Source organism: Drosophila miranda (assembly GCF_003369915.1).
Source record: "Drosophila miranda strain MSH22 chromosome Y unlocalized genomic scaffold, D.miranda_PacBio2.1 Contig_Y2_pilon, whole genome shotgun sequence".
In the NCBI taxonomy this organism is placed as follows: Eukaryota; Metazoa; Arthropoda; class Insecta; order Diptera; family Drosophilidae; genus Drosophila; species Drosophila miranda.
The window spans coordinates 27,808,843-27,826,222 of record NW_022881614.1 but is presented as its reverse complement, the minus strand read 5'-3'; the positions used below and the strand labels follow the sequence as shown (position 1 = coordinate 27,826,222).

The 17,380-nt window shown below is 46.1% G+C and overlaps 6 protein-coding genes across 10 annotated transcripts; 2 read left to right on the top strand and 4 right to left on the bottom strand.

Annotated features, from left to right (window-relative positions):
• Positions 1-15: 15 nt before the first annotated feature.
• LOC117192566 lies at positions 16-6,764 on the bottom strand. Of its 2 annotated transcripts, none has more exons than XM_033397279.1 (4): positions 6,171-6,763; positions 5,625-6,093; positions 4,228-5,555; positions 16-2,064 (listed from the first exon to the last, which is right to left on the bottom strand). In XM_033397279.1, the coding sequence occupies exons 1-4, from the start codon at positions 6,253-6,255 to the stop codon at positions 713-715; spliced, it is 3,234 nt and encodes a 1,077-aa protein (XP_033253170.1). In that variant the 5' UTR covers positions 6,256-6,763; the 3' UTR covers positions 16-712. The 2 variants fall into 2 exon arrangements, with proteins under 2 accessions (XP_033253170.1, XP_033253171.1); XM_033397280.1 differs by lacking the exon at positions 16-2,064 and adding an exon at positions 3,443-3,818 and having other exon boundaries at positions 6,171-6,764.
• A 122-nt stretch (positions 6,765-6,886) lies between these two features.
• Positions 6,887-8,356, top strand: LOC108158496 (vesicle-associated membrane protein 7). 4 transcript variants are annotated; one of them, XM_017290810.2, is made up of 5 exons: positions 6,887-7,078; positions 7,208-7,554; positions 7,618-7,846; positions 7,918-7,985; positions 8,045-8,356. In XM_017290810.2, the coding sequence occupies exons 2-5, from the start codon at positions 7,351-7,353 to the stop codon at positions 8,198-8,200; spliced, it is 657 nt and encodes a 218-aa protein (XP_017146299.2). In that variant the 5' UTR covers positions 6,887-7,078; positions 7,208-7,350; the 3' UTR covers positions 8,201-8,356. The 4 variants fall into 4 exon arrangements, with proteins under 4 accessions (XP_017146299.2, XP_033253187.1, XP_017146298.2 ...); XM_033397296.1 differs by having other exon boundaries at positions 7,188-7,554; XM_017290809.2 differs by having other exon boundaries at positions 6,887-7,110.
• A 3,452-nt stretch (positions 8,357-11,808) lies between these two features.
• Positions 11,809-13,001, bottom strand: LOC117192574 (mitochondrial amidoxime-reducing component 1-like). Its single transcript, XM_033397293.1, has 3 exons — positions 12,864-13,001; positions 12,182-12,801; positions 11,809-12,111 (listed from the first exon to the last, which is right to left on the bottom strand). The coding sequence occupies exons 1-3, from the start codon at positions 12,868-12,870 to the stop codon at positions 11,812-11,814; spliced, it is 927 nt and encodes a 308-aa protein (XP_033253184.1). The 5' UTR covers positions 12,871-13,001; the 3' UTR covers positions 11,809-11,811.
• Positions 13,002-13,351: 350 nt separating this feature from the next.
• LOC117193913 (mitochondrial amidoxime-reducing component 1-like) lies at positions 13,352-14,861 on the bottom strand. Its single transcript, XM_033398584.1, has 4 exons — positions 14,853-14,861; positions 14,097-14,597; positions 13,584-13,870; positions 13,352-13,512 (listed from the first exon to the last, which is right to left on the bottom strand). The coding sequence occupies exons 1-4, from the start codon at positions 14,859-14,861 to the stop codon at positions 13,407-13,409; spliced, it is 903 nt and encodes a 300-aa protein (XP_033254475.1). The 3' UTR covers positions 13,352-13,406.
• On the top strand, positions 14,815-16,173 carry LOC117192576 (U7 snRNA-associated Sm-like protein LSm11). Its single transcript, XM_033397295.1, has one exon. It carries the CDS (start codon positions 15,100-15,102, stop codon positions 15,877-15,879), a length of 780 nt encoding a protein of 259 aa, XP_033253186.1. The 5' UTR covers positions 14,815-15,099; the 3' UTR covers positions 15,880-16,173.
• Positions 15,855-17,367, bottom strand: LOC117192575. The gene is made up of 3 exons (XM_033397294.1): positions 17,076-17,367; positions 16,470-17,014; positions 15,855-16,407 (listed from the first exon to the last, which is right to left on the bottom strand). Exons 1-3 carry the CDS (start codon positions 17,313-17,315, stop codon positions 16,311-16,313), a joined length of 882 nt encoding a protein of 293 aa, XP_033253185.1. The 5' UTR covers positions 17,316-17,367; the 3' UTR covers positions 15,855-16,310.
• Positions 17,368-17,380: the final 13 nt, after the last annotated feature.

Here is a 17,380-nt window from a genome sequence, read left to right as displayed (position 1 = left end):
TTATTTTTATTAATTATTTTATTTATTATTTATTTCATCAATATCAATTAATATCCTAAGTACTAAATATTTTCTACTGGCTTGCTTTCTTGATCAGTTTCTGATTGCAAAATTTACTTTTAAATTTTATAAATGGAGCAGTCCCAGATACTCGTACCATTTCAGACCATCTTTAGATCGATGCCGAACTGCGTTAGCATTTCGGGAATATAACAATGAATGATTAAATGCAATACATAACACTATCCTATCATGAACATTTGTGTACAGAATGAAAAGGTAATCCCAAACATTATACCGATTCTGGTGTGAAAATATTAGATCTATATATGCTACCAATAGCACTTTAAATAAAGACATTTTCTGGGCGCCAAACTACTTTGCATTAATTGGAGTAATTTCCCATGAACTTGCAATAACATTATAATTAACTCATTCAGTTTGTACAGTTGTGAATCATAAATCAAAAAATATGAACAAAAATTTAGAAATATGTGATTATGTATGTTATATCGAATCGCCAAATACGATTCGTAAAACAAGTTAAATTCAATTTAAACCAAAATTAAAGTTACTAAACAAATGATTGGCTGTTTTCTTGTATCTCATTGGATCTATATACATATGCATAAACTACCAATGTGATATTGAAATACAGGGTGTCGAGGTCTTACGTAAAGTTGTCGTCGGGACCTCGAATGATCACCACAAACTAGCCGAGGAGTTGCCGGGTGGTAGTCGCATCTGAAGTAGACTCCTCCGAAGTCGTGACTTTCAAATCGACATTTTCGTGTAAGCCTGCCAAATATGCTTCGGCGTTGTCAACCGTCAAGGTAACAGTGGATTTAGAAGGAACCGCTCCGTTCTCAGTCAGTGGTTCAGATTCACGTGGCGACTTGCAGACCTCCCCGATTTGATTTTCTTTTGGGATGGGTTCACGCGATGGCATCACCGAAGTTTCTGTGTCAGTTTCTGGAGCTACAATTTCAAGATTGCTATCCGCTTCCGCTGTAGGTACTATGGGACTGGGATTGCAAAGGTCTTTTAGTCCCATATCATCCACATCGTTTGCTTCATCTACTGCATCAGTTTTTTCACTGGGGATGTCTATGTCCACTCTTTCCAGCGGCTTAGCAGCGAGGCTTTCTGTGGAAGTGTCCATTGCTTCATTTAACTTAGATGTTTCTTTATCCGAACATTTCTCCTTCAGAACTTCGGCTTCGGGCTCTAGGATTTCCAAGTCTTCACGTACAACTGGATTAATACTTAAGAATTCCTTTTCGTCCACCTGATCAACAGCTGTTGCTACAGCTTCAGGCTCGGTTTGAGCTTCCGTTTCAGGCTCGGTTTGAGCTTCCTTTTGCTGCTTGTCTCCCGCTTCTTCTAACTTTTGGTGATCATCATCTGCAATCTTTTCCCTCGGGACCTCTGCTTTGTCATTCTCCGCCTTTTCCGTTTCTTTGTCTGCTTCTTGTTTATTCGGGCTGGACTGCCCCTTGCTGCAGAGTTGGGTTTGTCCGTCGGCTGGCGTTTTTTGAGCATCGGTCTTTGTCTGGTGAGCTTTACTCCCAATCTTGTCCTTATCGCAGTTCTTAGCCCATTTACGCGCGACCCCAAACTCGTCCTCGGCTCGTCGCAACTTGACCCTGACTTTCATTTTCAACTTGGCATCGGTGTGCTTGATCTCCTCCATGCGCTGGCGCTCTAATTGAAGCAGTGCTGGATTCGGCTTGTTCGTTGTCTTTTTGCGAGGCTGCTTTTTGTGTCCTGGTGAAACGGACTTGGGCTCGGCAGTGCCCTCGGTGATGTCCACTTCGAGAAGACTGGCCAAGATGGTTGAACTAAAGGCGGCTATATCGGCCTCACTCGGCGGCAATTCCGCGACTTGGTTCTTCGGAGTTTCCGCTTTTGGAGCCTGAGACGCAACAGAAGTTATCTTTATGCTCTTCTTGCTGTTCGAGTCCGAGCACCCATCGTCTTCGTTGTCCGAATCAATGGTAATGGTATCCGTCTTGGGCTCCACAATCTCGATCTCGTTATCCTCGTCATCGCTGGCTTGTTTATCTGCAAGAGACAATCAAAATTAGCAAAACACATAGAAATGATACTTGATCAGTTTTTTGTAAGCTAAGAACTCATTGAGGGTCGTATTTAAACAGAGGATGGAAAATTTTTTATTCGATCTTGGTTTCGGTTGGTTATACATGAACTATGTTTAGATTGGCTGGAATGACACTGGAATTAAATGTTGAGGAAGCGCATCTCCTCTAGAGGGAAGTTTAAGCGCAGTTTTTGAAGAGTCTTTTCATTGGGATGCGGCTGTCGATTCAGTTCGCGCCAGTAGCATTCATAGGCAAATTTGGCCATTTGCCAGCGCTGCTAGCACGTCTGAGCATCTCGCTTGAAGGGTGGAAGGCGCCGGGCCACCTCAGGCCAGAGGCGCTCCCGTGCAGTCACATCATTGAAGTCCGCGTGACGTGGATTCCACAGAGTGGGGTAGGCGCGCATGGCCAGCACCAGTTGCTGAGCAAACTGAACGTCGTCGGCCATGTCCTTTAGTTTGCTGTCGGACTTATTCCCATTCTGTACACAATCCTGCTGCGGCTCAAACTCATCGCGCAAGTCCTGCTCATCAATTTTATAGAGAAAGAACAAGCTGGCCAAATATTTGGAATACTTTAGCTGTAGGTTGGCATGCAATCTTTCGTCCTTGATGGTCCTGAGGCGGAAGGTCTTGAACATTTCGTACATCTGCTGCCAGCGCCCTACCAGGTAATCGCATGGATAGTCTGGAAAAGGGGGAAAACAATTGATTAAACGAGAACTAATCAACGATGTCCTCCTAGAGGACTACTTACTGGTTGCCAATTTACAAAAATTGAGCCACAGCGACTTCCGCGTCTGCTCGTCAATGCTATTGAACTCGGGATCAGCCGACTTGCGCCACAGTACGGGATGGCTCTTGGCAAAGTTAATGATGCGCATGTCAATATCCTGCACGGGCACTTGTCTCGCCCTCACCGGCTTCCGCATATCCGCCTGCTTCGTCTGCCTTGTTCCGTGATCCTTGTCCATGGTGTTTTCAATGACGTCCAGTTGCTTGCGCTCAAAGCCATCCCCATCGTCTTCGCCACAGTCCACCTCCAGCCACTGGCTTCGTGGCAGGTCTCTGTTGGCCAGATAGTTGGTGGCCTTGTCAAAGTAGCCTTTGGCCCCTGACGGTAGCGGCGCTCGATGCGCACATAGCGTTTGCGCACGTTCTTCCAGCGAAGCTTAATGTCGTCGCCGCGCGGAAAGTGACTAGCTATGACGCGCCACTGCTTGCGTGTGACATCCATTTTGCCGTAGTCCGGGTGATGGGTGCACCAGATCGACGGATACTCGCGCAGCAGTCTCGTCAGCTTGCGATCGTAGGCATGAGCCTGTTCGTTGCGGTTCATGCTCTCCTCAGTGCCCAGTTCGGCGAGGTCCTCGCTGTCCAGGTCATCATTGTCATCGTCCAAATCATCATCCAAGTCGTCTGGCTCATCATCAAACTCGTAGCTATCGGCTAGCATCGTTGTCATTATCTTTTTTGGGCACCGACTCGAATGAACTTGCATTCTCGTTCTCCTTTTCTGGGTCTTCGTCGGCAATGGGATCGCCCTCGGCTCGTACTCCCAGCGGCATTAGAGGCGGCAATGGCTCGCAGTCTTCTCCCTCCTTGAGATTCGCATGCAGACTCTTGCGGTATTCATACACTTGGTTGTGGAAGCTGTTGCAACCTGTGTTGAAGAGATCCACATCGTCGATTTGGCCAAAGCAGACATAGTCGACGGCTGGAAGCACACAAAAAGTGATAGCGAGAGATTAACGTTTAGGGAAAAACTGCTTCTGGGTTCTATTCCATTGCCTCTTTGGATAGTATTTTGCAAACACATGGACCAAGCTAAGGAGCCAAGGAAATGGAACTTGCAGTTTTCCCTAAACAGACAATCAGTGGATCACAGGATACTTACATACATGCAGCCGTGCCGCCTCTCTCTATCCTCCCATTGCCATTCAGCAAGAGCACGAACGAACGAACAATGAACAACTGACAACGCCCGTCCATGTGTCGAAAATATTCTCCAAAGACAATAATAGAGATACTCTCGTCCCCCATCTTCTTACATTATAAGAATATTTGGAGCCAGGTGGCTACCGAACGGTGGCTTACATCTAAGAAATTACTTGGTAGAGACTTACCGGCAGCCAATTGGCCGTTCTCCAGGCTGTTGGCATCGTTCTTGAAGCCCATTTCACGCATATCGACCAGGCACTTCTCCTGCATATGTTTGAAGCGTCCGATGGCATAGGTCATCAAATAGGACATATGAATGTACAGCTCCTTTAGATCCATATAGCTGCGCGCCTGATTATAGGCATTCGAATGGGTCAGAGAGACCACTTTCCCAGTAAGATGAGTGCATATGTCCATGGCATTGAATATCTGCTCCTGCAGCTGAGCACGCGCCTGTCCAATGGCGCTATTGGGAAACACATGGCGCATCAATGCAGGGCCCTTGTTCGGTTGCACCGTAGATATCATTGTCCCTGCTCCCCCATTAGCGTTCGACTGCACCGGTAAAGACCCGCCACTGGCACTGGCACTTGCACTTGTCTGACTAACATTTCCCAGGCGCACAACTTGCGGAGCTCGCTGCTGTTGGTTGATCTGCGGATTGTAGATTCCCATATTGCTGCCCATGTTAGATGCCATGGCTGACGGTGTGCCGACTGGGCTAGGGTTTGTGCTGGGCACTTGGCGAATGGTCGTCGGAGCGGTTGCAAGAGAACGGTGTCGAATTAGGACCTGACCCATCGGACCCACAGACATCGGAGTGGGGGGCGTTAAAGCGGTTGCAGGCTGACTGCCGGGTGGCATCTGGCGCTTGACCTGGATGAGCCGTCCATTGGGCAGGCGGTACGAGTCCTGCTGGGCGGCGCTATTCAGATCGACGCGGAATCCGTTGATGGTGTGGAAGACGGGCCCAGTGCTCCGAACGCTATTGGGCACCACGGTTCGACGCACAACACTGGCTGGTGAATTTTGGCGGTACCGAACGCCCGAGCCACTCAGCACCAGCGGGGGCGGCAGGCTGGTCAGAGTAGAAGATATACCATTGTTGCTGGGACTGGGACTGGGTCCTGTATAGTTTTGCTGTACGGTAACAATCCGTGGCGTGGTGGTTGTTATATTAGCCGGTGGGGCCGGGAGACGAGTTGACGCCTTTGGGCTCATGGAGATCTGACAGTCGGGCTCCAGCATGCTCAGCAAATCGGGAGTGCAGACGACTTCGTCGTTTGACGTCTTGGGTCGCTTAGTAGGTGGACCTTGCTGCTTTGGCGCCAGGCCCTTTTTAGCAGAGCTCACGGAACTGGTGTGGCTGCGCTTCGAAGCAATTGATTCAAGGCTCTCCGCGGAATCGGAAAGGCTGTTTGCCTTGGCCTTGGCCAGACGGCAGCACGTACTGTTGTCCTTCATCATCTGGCGGCGCGCCTCCACTTCGGGCAGTTTCAGGCTCTGCAGGCCGCTGCAAACATAAAAGGTATTGAAACGTCACTATTCGATGGGAGGAAAAATCCATGGTCACAGTACCCACCGCTTTTGTGTTTGGATGTAGTTGACTAGAGCCCAGTGCTGGGCGCGCAGAGGCCATAGGATCTTTGGTGTGCAGTTGAAGCAGTTCCAGTTCTCGTTCTGTTCAATGTCCATAATGACGCCGCGCGACAGATTCTTGACGATGCAAGACTTGCAGAAAACATACGGACATGTGGAGCAGCAATAGACCTCGCCGCCCTGGCCACACCAGCGGCAGTAGAGCTCCGAGCCATCCTCACCCTTGGAGAACTCTCCGCTGTTGTAAAAATCGTGGCACTTGACGCAGTGCGTCACGCGCAGAATGGGGTGCATCTTGATGCTGCCCTCCGAACCAGGGGCCGTTCCCATGTGCAGTTTGCATACAGTGCAGTGGACTTTTCGCTGGTTGATCACATCGACGGTTGGGTACGCTTTAAGATAGTAGCGACGCTCCTCGTCAGAAAGGCTCGAGTGCATCGCATAGTTCGAACCTGTTAAAACACGAGCCACGAACACGGTCTGAGCATTAGCATTGAAGTCCCAAAGAATCGGCTTATCGCTTTCTTACCTGAGAAGTCCACATCAAGTTTGGCCAGTGGCAAGGGCGTCGCGGCCGGCACCAGCAGCACCTCGCTGTTTGGAGTGCTGCTCATATTGCGGCGCTACGGAGTCCAACGTGCAAAAAAATGTATTGCCAAAATTATGTACTTCTGTACAGAAGCGTCCGCGCGGCAGACAGGCAGCACCACAACGCAATAACAACAAAGCGGCGCGGCAATTAAGTTCTTTGAAAAAACACAAACGCAACACTATCGAGTGCTTTTTAATTGCGTCCCGGGCAAAAGATCTTGCAAATTTTGGCTGCTATTGAAAATGATTAGTTTTTTCATTGAAGCACAATCCGATTCCCACAGCGAAAATATTTTTTTTTACAGCAAAAAATTTCAATATGGCGTCCCCTTCGGATTGTCAGAACCGAGTGGTGAGCACGCACGAAGTTGTTTGAAATGAAAATCGGATTTAAAACTTTATCTGTTTTAGGAGGGAATTACTTTTGAATCGGTCACCAAATGATCCTCACAGTTGGAAAACTTTAAAATACAAAACAACTGTCTGGAATGATGAGAAAAATTGATCGCATTCAAGTCTATACAACAATCTAAGCCAAGACCTAATTTTTCAGAAATTTATTTAATTAAAAGCAAGCAAAATGTACATAGTGTGACCAAACTTGTCCAACGATGTTTGTCAAGGAAATCGAAGCGAGCGATAGTTAGTGTCATCGATAGGTGCATCCGAGGCGTCAGCAATTGTTGCTACTTTCTTTGTTAAAAAAAAAGACGAATTCCCTGGATCTGATCGTTTTAAAGTGTGCTAGCAATATTTAGGAGTCTATATAAAGAGCAGACATCATAAAAATGTGATCTGATGTGTGCTTGGAAACTTTGAGCATCTATAATTGGATAAACAAAACATGTATTGATGACTTATTTAATATATACACGCATGTATGTACATATGTACATACATATGTGCATCTACAACACATGAATGCACTTTTTTATTCATATTCGCTTATTCTTAGTGTGTTGCATTATCTTGCAGGGTCTGAGCTCTGAGCACGTCATCAGTAAGAAGAGAAGCCTTTTGCTGTTTCATTGATAAGCCCATCCGCAAGAGCGAAAAAGTGCAATTGACCGGAGACTTGCGTACAACCGCACCCTAAATAAAAAAGCCGATACCACATAATGCCGATATTGTATAGCGTCATCTCGCGCGGCACCACGGTGCTAGCCAAGTTTGCGGAGTGCGTTGGAAACTTTGCCGAAGTGACGGAGCACATTATTGGTCGGATTGGTGTGCACAACCACAAGATGACTTACACCCACGGCGACTATCTAATTCACTACTCATGCGACAACAAGCTGGTTTACATGTGCATAACCGACAATGTGGGTTGAATGAACTGTGGCGGCCCTAAATACATATTGCTAATTAATTATCTCTACTTTTAGGAGTTTGAAAAATCGCGAGCTTTCTTTTTTCTGGCGGATATCAAGCAAAAATTCATACAGACCTATGGGCTGCAGGTGGCCACGGCAATCGCCTATGCCATGAACACGGAGTTCTCGAAAGTACTGGCCCAGCAGATGGTCTACTTTAGCCAGTCGAGTGCTGTTGATAATATTTCTCGCGTCCATGGCCAGATTGACGAACTGAAAGACATCATGGTTAAGAATATTGGTGAGCATTTTGAGGAAGATAGTTATTACAGTAATGTTCATGCTCCGTATCGTGTTGTATGCTTCTTACAGACAGTCTACGTGATCGTGGTGAAAAATTGGAGCTGCTCGTCAATAAAACAGAAAACTTGAGCAATAACGTAAGTTAATTCCAACATAAATAAATCTCCTCTAACCGCATTCATTCCTTTATTCACAGTCGGTTGCATTCCGCAAGGCATCAAGAAACTTGGCGCGGCATATGTTTTGGAAGAAGATTCGTGTCTATGTTGTTGTTGGGATAGTGATGATATTTATAATCTATGTTATTGTGAGCATGTTCTGCGGCGGTCTCGCCTGGCAGACGTGCGTTTAGTGCACGGCCAACGATAATGTTTTAATTGTTATGGGTCTCTACCGGAACGGATGTATATTTGCATATAAAACACATGAGTTACTTTCATTATCTACATATGTTCTTTTTAATAAACATGAGTGTATACATGAATAATTATACGATAAGCAGAAGAAATGTTCAAAGACTGATTTACTTGTCCTCAACATACACAACATCATTGGCTTTATGCCCAGTTCTGGGGAGCTATAGTTGAACAGACAAAAGCTGATAAAAGAAATGGAGTGTGTGGAGATAATGTTTTTTATCCCCAATCGGCCGACTAATTATTTCGAATTAAATAAAACTCGGCGCAGAAATAAAATTACGATATGTTCTTTAATGCGTGACATCCAAATTGCAAGTGTGGCTTGCCTGCCCTTTACATTGCCGCTCCGATCGCTAAGCGCAGCTTCGCTCGGCCGACGTCGGTAGGCAGACGCAAAGCGGAGATAGCGAAGAGCGAGCTGGCAGAGAGCGTTTAGCAGGGCAAGCAAGCGCAACGCTTTAACAAACAAATGAGTGACATAGACATAAGTAACAAACAAAATAAGCGGCTGAGGGCCAAGAATTAGGTGCTATTTGGCAAGCAGCTAATCGGCTGGGTTCTGCTCCGAACATTCACCCCCCGTTGGAAGGCAAAGGCTTTCAACAGATCCATCCTGAAGGGGCAGAACCGCTATTTTTCCAACGGCCCTCTTGAAGATGCTTGCTTGGGCGCAGCTGGCGGCTACGCTGGGATGATCGTCGAACGCAGCAATCGGCGCTTCTTTACGAAGGCGGCTTGTCGTGACTACGTCTTGATCATCGGGAACCTCTGTAATTGTATAGAATGGCAGGAAATTTGGCAATGTAGAAATTGTTGAAAGTTGAATTTCATTTAGCGTGGATATGTAGGTTTTTAATATATGGAAAAGTTCGCGCTGCAGTTCCTGATTCTCCGATCGCAGTTTTTCCACTTGCACCTGGCACTCGAGCAGCTGCTTCCTGCATTGCTGCTCTAAGTTTTGGTACTCCAGCGTTGTGGGTCGAAAATCGTCAATAGAGATGCACGAGGAATTTGCAAAAGCGGTTAAAGCTGCACGCTTATTCTCCGAGCTATCAATGCTTCCTGATACTATCCAACCAAGTTTTGTCTCCTGCAATGTTGGCAATTGGGCTGAGAGTCGAATCTGTCCGACGCACATTAAATCGAAGAACAAACCAGAACCTATCAACAGATCGATACGTTGGGGCTTGGAGAAATTAGGATCAGCTAGTTTTAGATTATTCGGCATTGGCCAATCCTTTGCGTCTACGCCGAAGTTAGGCTGCATTTCCGTAATTGAGTTGGTGACAATTGCAGCGAAGGAAGCTCGATAGCTTGCGTCCTGGGATTGTACAACTATATGTACAGACTTGCTCGAAGGTAGAATGGAATCTCCGATTCCAGAGATGTGAACATAAGACGAGCGATGATCCAACTGCAACTGATCAGCAAGTCTAGATGTTACAAAGTTTGCCTGTGATGCAGAATCCAAAATGGCACGACATGGGATAAGTGCTCCATAACGATCTGTTACATGGACGAGGGCAGTAGGTAGCAACACGTTCTGGCTAGGATGAGATTTCTGGATCGAGGGGGGAGGGCTAGAACACCCGCTTGCTAGAAGCACAGTCGCGGCCGCTTGCTGGATCGATTCCTCGGCCGGTGAATAGGAAGATGAAGCACCAGTTGCCGATGGAATGTGGAGTAGCGTGTGATGTTTGGCCTGGCAATGCCTGCAAAGTCCTGACCTGCACCTCTGCAATTCATGGCCTTTGTTGAGGCAGTTCAACCACAAACGCGGCTCTTCTTTGCTTCTTTGTATCGTTCAAACGCAGAGAGATTCAGGAATGCCTGACATCTAGATATGTAATGCTCGGAGGAATTGCAATGGTTACATATGGGGTTAGGATGGTCGTTACTGGAGGTGATAAGGGTGACAGGTTTGTCTTCTCCCACCTGTTGACTAGGACTTGTTGCCATGGCTGATCCCAAATTCTCCAGCATCCGACATCTCGCTTCCAAAAATGAGGCCATGCTTGACCACCGAGGCAATCCTGACGTCGGCAAGTTCTCTTCCCATTTCTCCTTTGTTTTGTGGTCCAGTTTCGTGCCTATGATGAAAATCAGCAACCCATCCGAAATCTCCTGCGGGGTCGCCAAGGTCTGAAGTGCACGCAAGTGCGAATTGATTTTGTCGCTGAGCGCGCGCAAGCCGATAGCTGAGCCCTTCACCACCCCTTGCAGCCCGAAAATAGCCTTGACGTGTGCCTGAAAATGTAACAGTTTATTACGGAATCGCAACATTAGCAAATTCAACGCCTTGTCGTAATTCTCCTTAGAAAGTTCCAAGGAACGAATCGTATCCAGCGCAGCACCATCTAGACATCCACGAAGATATTGGAATTTTTCGATGATTGGTATACGATGGTCTTTGTGCACCATTGTCGACTTTTACCGTGCGAGCAGCCATCAACTCCCGCGACAGCCTGGACCTAACCTTCACATAAACATTCGAAAAGTCCAGTCGGGCATCATGGGCTAACTGCAGGAAATCCAGCCTTTCAAGGCTCGTTTGAGCGGCATCGAAATCCGCATTCATTCGCTCGATTTGCTCTAAGCGAGCTTGAAGTTCTGCCTCATCTAACTCGGCAAGCTCTTCCTTGGTGAGAAAGCGATCCATGGCCTTTAGTTGGCGCGCGATGGACTCGGCCTTGTGCTTGTAGATATCTACATCACTCGGCATTGCTGCGTTCGCGACATTGGTAGGCTCAGGTGCTGCCATGTTGAGGTTTTAAAAGAGTCACTCAGCACGACCGAAAAAGACACCCTTTATACGTATAAACGTGGGAACCGAAAGCAAAGGGATTACAGCTAATGCCTTTAGCTGTGCGGCTGTGCGAGCTGTCCGATTCCGCTTTGTACTCCGCTTGTGTGTATTAGTGAGTTCGCTGCACTGCCTACCGCACTGCACTGACCGAATTGTCGTGACAGAGAAATTAATAGCCAGCAATGCGTGTATGTAGGTGTATGTAAGTGTGTTTTAGCACCGAATTGTGCTTAACCGCCGAAAATTTGCTAGGGCTAACGAATGTCGATCGCGAATGATTATTAATTGACACTGCAACTCAGAGATCACGTCGGGGTCACCAAATTTTATGTGGAGATAATGTTTTTTATCCCCAATCGGCCGACTAATTATTTCGAATTAAATAAAACTCGGCGCAGAAATAAAATTACGATATGTTCTTTAATGCGTGACATCCAAATTGCAAGTGTGGCTTGCCTGCCCTTTACATTGCCGCTCCGATCGCTAAGCGCAGCTTCGCTCGGCCGACGTCGGTAGGCAGACGCAAAGCGGAGATAGCGAAGAGCGAGCTGGCAGAGAGCGTTTAGCAGGGCAAGCAAGCGCAACGCTTTAACAAACAAATGAGTGACATAGACATAAGTAAAAAACAAAATAAGCGGCTGAGGGCCAAGAATTAGGTGCTATTTGGCAAGCAGCTAATCGGCTGGGTTCTGCTCCGAACAGAGTGATTATAAGTTATTTCATGTGATTGTGTAGAGTTTAAGGAGGCCACCTTCTCAAAGTCTTGAACGGTTCGCCGTTGATGTCCCGCTCCGCTGTGTTGACATTAATATTCGGTAGAATGCAACGCATGCAAGGAGCCACTGAACGGAAAACTGCCTCATCACCAATGCGAACCCATTGCCAATGATCCTCCGCATAGGGCTCGTCTACATCAGCTTTCAATTCGAAGTTACCTCGAAATTGTAGCGGATCTACGGGATTCTTAATTCGAGTGTTTAGATCGGCCACCGATGACAGATTCATGAGCATATAGCTTGTCGCATCGTTGAAGGTGCCCTGCTTGGTTAATTTTGTACAGATAAATATTAGTCACAGACTGTACCCACGAACACTGTTTGGTACCCACCGAATCCACTTGCTTTATATAGGGCATGTGCTTCAATCGTGGATTGATGATCTTCACGGCCTTCGGGTAAGGGTAGTGAACCAGCTTCAGTCCGGTCTCCGTCTTCAAGATGAACTGAGAGAACCACTTGTTAAACCGTTCGCCGCAAATCATAGCATCCACCGGTGCGCCCCAAACGGATGTATGCAAATCCTGGCCAGGACTCTGCAAGTTTTCGAAATCAAATTCCAAATCGGGCATTCCCGGGGCGCTGAATATGAGGCCATTGACCGAGACATTCCGTGACTTTATCAATAACATTTGAGGATAGCCCCGTGCCGTCACCATCGTGTTGCTTTCGTCGAGCACCATTAGCGTGCGGTCGCGTATTCCCTCGAATGACAATCCAAGCACATCGCAATCGTACTCGAGGCCTGGTGTCAAGTTGAGTGGAGCACTGGATTTGACCGGAAATAAGTTGATTCGCTGCAGCGTTCCCACGCGCCTCCACTTCTGTGGCATAGCATCTCTGTATTGTAAATACCGGCGGTAGAGAAAAAAGCTCGCCCCTCCCACCACTGCCAAGCCAACGCCCACTCCGATGAGTGTCTTCGGACTAATGTCCAAGCTGGAGCTGCTGTCTACAGGGAAGCAAGTCTAATTTCTTGGTCTACTGTCGACATGCCAAATTATTTTCACTTACTTGCCATCGTCTTAAAATTTCTTTTAGTTATCACACCTGTTGCTTTCTCTGCGCCAAAAGCTCAACTGATTAGATTACTTCTTTTCTGCAGATCGTGTCGAAGGCTGGAAAAGCCTGCTTCATCCAAATCAATTATTTTTATGTACGAGAATGGATACATTTTATTAAATGTATGGATTTTTTAAATAAAATGTGGAATCTACATTTCAAAATCAATAAACATCCTTTTATTTTGTTAATTAAAAGCCCGCAATAGGATTGTGCATCCATCCCTGTGCGGGCTATCGATAAGTGTAGTGGAAGATCCAGAAGATAACATTCGCGTATAATGAAGTATTCGTGATTAGCACGTCTGTCTTGATGATCATCCATATCTCAGACACTGTATGATTCTCTGGATCAATCTCACTGAGCGCACCACCGCATAAAATCAGAATAATTCCAACTATTTCTTTTGTTATAAGTCGTTTTTTATTTAAATTCAGTTTTCATTTAAATAACACTAAGGGTCCTTCATTATTTACATACAAATTATAGAATGATTTACTTTTCCCCAACATACACAACATCATTGGCCTTAACTTTTCCTGGCTGCCGGAGACCCAAATGTATGCCCAGAAGTGGGGAGCTATGGTTGAACGAGCGATAGCTGATTAAAGAAATAGAGTGAGTGTAAGTTATTTCATGTAACTATGTAGAGGGTGAAGGTAAGTAGATAACCTTTTCAAAGTCTTCAACGGTTCGCCCTCGACGTCCCGCTTTCCTGTATTGTCATTAACATTCGGTACAATGCACAGTGTGCGCGGAGCTACTTGACGAAAAACGGCCTCATCACCAATGCGAACCCATTGCCAATTGTCCTCCGCATAGGGCTCGTGCTCGTCGCATTTTATTTCGAAGCCACCTCGAAATTGCAGCGGTTCCACTGGATTCATTATTCGAGTGTTTAGGTCGTCGACCGATGACAGATTCATGAGCATGTAGCTCGTCCCATCATTAAAAGTTCCCTGTTCGGATAATTTTTGACAGAAAAATATGAATATTATTACATATTGCCATGAAAATAGATTAATGAATTCTTGAAAATGGAAGAGAGGCAAAGAGATTCTTGCAATGGCAATGGCACAATGGTGCCGAGTATTTTGTTCACTTACACTTTAGGCAATTTGAGGATACAACTGAAGACATCACAATGAGCAGGATCTTACATCTACACTTTAAGTTGGTACCTACCGAATCCTCTTGTCTCATGAAGGGCATGTTCTTCAAGTCGTCACAAATTATCTTCACTGGCTTTGGGTACGGATAGTGCACTAGCTTTAATCCGGTGTTCTTCTCCAAGATGAACTGAGAGAACCACTTGTTAAACCGGTCGCCACAAAGCTTAGCATCAACGGGGGCACCCCAAATGGATGTACGCAAATCCTGGCCAGGACTCTCCAAGTTCTTGAAATCAAGTTCCAATTCGGGCATTTCTGGTGCGCTAATTATGATACCATTGTCCGAGACTTGCCATGGCTTTATTAACTTCATATGGGGATAACCTCTTGCCGTCACCATAGTGTTATTTTCATCGAGTAGCATTAATGTGCGATCGCGTATTCCATTGATTGACATACCAAGTACATCGCAATCGTACTCGCGGCCCGGTGTCGAGTCAAGTGAAGCACAGGACTTGATTGGAAATAAGTTGATCCGCTGCAGCGTTCCCACCCGCCACTGCCAAGCCAACGCCTACTCCGATGAGCGTCTTCGGACTAATGTCCCAGCTGGAGCTGCTGTCTACAGGGAAACAAGTCTCATTTCTAGATTAACTGGTGACTCACCAAATTTTCACTTACATGCCATCCTCTTTGTAATTTCTTGTTATCACACTTGTTGATTTCTCTGCGCCTAAAGCTCAACTGATTAGATGATGACGAAAGCTTCTTTTGTGTAGATCATGTCGATGGCTGGAGAAATCGTGTGCAATGCATTCTTAGCTCCCACCCAGTTCATTATATACAGAATTTGAATAGATTTGAAAATGCCTATAAGTCCTTTCTTTGATATAAACAGGTCCAGGCATTTTATTTTATTAATCTGCTGCTCCGGGCTATACATTTTTGCATTCCATCCCTGTCAGGTCTATCGATAAGAGTAGTCGCCATCAAGCCGGCACGCAGAATTGTTGTGATTTGATTTGTAAAAGGAGAGAGAACAAAACAAAGAGAAAAAGAGAAGAAATCGCCACAAAATGAATGACAACGAAGCTATGGAGCCGCATACGGAAACACGTGAAGTGTCAGCAGCCCCAGATCCTGTATGCAGCGAACACTTTAACCCACTGCGAGCGCTCTATGAGCCAAATTATAAAATAACAGAAGTACCTCCGAAAGTGCTGTATCAAAATCTAGCCGCTTTCGAGAGTGCTCTTAAAAAGTTTGGAGTATGGCAACTGAACAAGAGACAGAAATTTGGAACGTCGGCGGGAACTGGCCAAGCAGACCAAAAGTCTTCTTTGCCTTGCACTTCCAAGTCTGTGATGGTTCTGGAAGAAGCTCCCCAGCGTCGTTTTGAGCCCCATCAAATGCCAATGGTCAGCACTGTAAACAAGAAACATCAACGGAATATTTTTACATACATGGAGACGACGGTGGGCCCCCTAGAACTGTTGAAGAAATGCATAGTCGCACCAGCTCTAGAGAACAATTCAAAGATCCGCGTGCGGGTGGTAATCCGCAAGGAACGAGAGATAGGTGGCAGTGTCGAAGGCGAATTGGTGGCCTACGATAAACAGTGGAATCTCCTCTTGAGGAATGGCACAGAGACATGGAAGCGGCGCAAATACAATTTTGGAGAGCAGAAACTTTGTGGAGCGCCTGTTGATTGCAGTGCTCGTCTTAGGGATTTAGGAATAGTTCTTCCCACAGTAGAGGTGAAGAGCTTGAAACGAAAGAATGTACAGGTAAAACGGGACCTGCCACAGGTCTTAATACGAGGGGAAAATGTGGTACTAGTACGTTTAATTGATTAAGATGAAGACAACTAGTAGAAATTATCAATAGCTATCAATCAGCCAGGCTCCCTTTTCCACAAGCACAAAAGCTGTTCGATTTACTTTTAAATACACATAAATTGGGGCTCCCGGTTTCACATTCCGCAAGATTTAATCGTTTTCAAAACGAAAACATTTTTGTTGACGAAATGAAACGAAACGACCCTTAATTGCCAAAAGGAAAAAAGTAGATGACTTATTGATGCATTATCATAAACGTGACACCTTTTTGTAACTCAACTTTTGCTTTCTTAATAAATAATTTTATTTTAACCCAACCTGTTTTGGTGCAAGCAGCAAAAATATGTCAAAACTGGAGAACCTTAAAACGAAAACGAAACGTTTTGGCTGAAAACGTAATCCGCAAAAATAAATGAAAAACGGAGCCTGCCTAAATGTGTATTTTTATATTAAGTGATGTACTCCATTGCAACGCACTCTTCAGCGGCTACCTCTTGTGAATGTGAGTCGTCCTCCATCAGATGGTGCAAGCTTTCATTGGGATGGCTAGCAAAGGCATAAAAGTAAAATATTTCATAGAAAAAAATTAAATATCGTTCAAGATTTACCATTTAGATGGGCTTTCATCGCTGAGCATTGTTGTGGGAACAGTGGCCGAAGTACACTCTGGGCTCATAAGTTCTATTGGCGTCGGACGTCGCTCTTGCAACTGACGCGTGATCTCAGCTGTGCTTAGGGAGACAGCTGAAAGTAGCGGCTGTTGAGAAGGAGGTACTGTGGCCGTCAGCTGCCGTTTCCCGGCTGCCTGCTGTCCGTGGTTTGACGACAGCGCTCCAGTCAATACTTTGCGTCTGCGACCACGAGTGGCACCAACAGTAGGCTGGTGAGGCGGAGTTGCAGTTGCAACGGATGCTCTCTTTTCTTTGTACTTTTTTCGAATGGTCTCCTTCGGTGTCTGCGAGCCTCCAGCTGCTGTGGACGTGGATGGCGTGGCTTGTTCCGAATCGGAGCTGTCTGTGGCCTCGCTGTCACTTGAGTCCTTGGCGGGGTGCTCGTACAGCAGCAAACGATCAAGAAGGAAAGTACGGTCTCGAGACACCTTTAGTAAGCGTCGCTGATTCGTGTGCAGCAAATCCTGAAAGTACTCGTTTTCCTGCAGGCACATAATATAATATAATGACATTCCGTGGGAAAAACTCTCGCCGATCCCTTACATAAATGAGAAACTTCAGTTTTCGCTTCAAGTTCTTGTAACGATCCTTGTAATCTACGGCACTCGCATTATTCGCCGTTCCTGCAGACGCTGAAGATGAACTTGCTGGTGCTCCCCTGTCGTTCGCATGGCCAATGTTCCGCGCGGGCTGTTCCTCATCGCTCTCCTGCTGATGAGGCTCGTCCTTAACAGCGCCCTCCTCTTGATTGGCAAGGGATTGACAGTACCAGCCCTTAAGCATGTTATTTTTTTAATGTAATTTGTGTTTGTTAATTTTATTTTTCTTATACCACAGAGATGGGAGCG

What these genes read in the sequence shown, in the direction of transcription:
- LOC117192566 (XM_033397279.1), bottom strand. Translation starts at nt 6,255, where the DNA reads ATGAGCAGCACTCCAAACAGCGAGGTGCTGCTGGTGCCGGCCGCGACG. An exon ending in ACTTGATGTGGACTTCTCAG is followed by an intron (nt 6,094 to 6,170) that starts GTAAGAAAGCGA and finishes GTGTTTTAACAG; the next exon opens with GTTCGAACTATGCGATGCAC. An exon ending in TACATCCAAACACAAAAGCG is followed by an intron (nt 5,556 to 5,624) that starts GTGGGTACTGTG and finishes TTATGTTTGCAG; the next exon opens with CGGCCTGCAGAGCCTGAAAC.
- LOC117192576 (XM_033397295.1), top strand. Translation starts at nt 15,100, where the DNA reads ATGAATGACAACGAAGCTATGGAGCCGCATACGGAAACACGTGAAGTG.
- LOC117192575 (XM_033397294.1), bottom strand. Translation starts at nt 17,315, where the DNA reads ATGCTTAAGGGCTGGTACTGTCAATCCCTTGCCAATCAAGAGGAGGGC. An exon ending in AACTGAAGTTTCTCATTTAT is followed by an intron (nt 17,015 to 17,075) that starts GTAAGGGATCGG and finishes ATGTGCCTGCAG; the next exon opens with GAAAACGAGTACTTTCAGGA. An exon ending in GATGAAAGCCCATCTAAATG is followed by an intron (nt 16,408 to 16,469) that starts GTAAATCTTGAA and finishes TGCCTTTGCTAG; the next exon opens with CCATCCCAATGAAAGCTTGC.
- LOC108158496 (XM_017290810.2), top strand. Translation starts at nt 7,351, where the DNA reads ATGCCGATATTGTATAGCGTCATCTCGCGCGGCACCACGGTGCTAGCC. An exon ending in ACATGTGCATAACCGACAAT is followed by an intron (nt 7,555 to 7,617) that starts GTGGGTTGAATG and finishes CTCTACTTTTAG; the next exon opens with GAGTTTGAAAAATCGCGAGC. An exon ending in CAGAAAACTTGAGCAATAAC is followed by an intron (nt 7,986 to 8,044) that starts GTAAGTTAATTC and finishes CTTTATTCACAG; the next exon opens with TCGGTTGCATTCCGCAAGGC.
- LOC117193913 (XM_033398584.1), bottom strand. An exon ending in TCATGAGACAAGAGGATTCG is followed by an intron (nt 13,871 to 14,096) that starts GTAGGTACCAAC and finishes TTATCCGAACAG; the next exon opens with GGAACTTTTAATGATGGGAC. An exon ending in CCGTTGAAGACTTTGAAAAG is followed by an intron (nt 13,513 to 13,583) that starts GTTATCTACTTA and finishes TTCTTTAATCAG; the next exon opens with CTATCGCTCGTTCAACCATA.
- LOC117192574 (XM_033397293.1), bottom strand. An exon ending in ATATAAAGCAAGTGGATTCG is followed by an intron (nt 12,112 to 12,181) that starts GTGGGTACCAAA and finishes TTAACCAAGCAG; the next exon opens with GGCACCTTCAACGATGCGAC.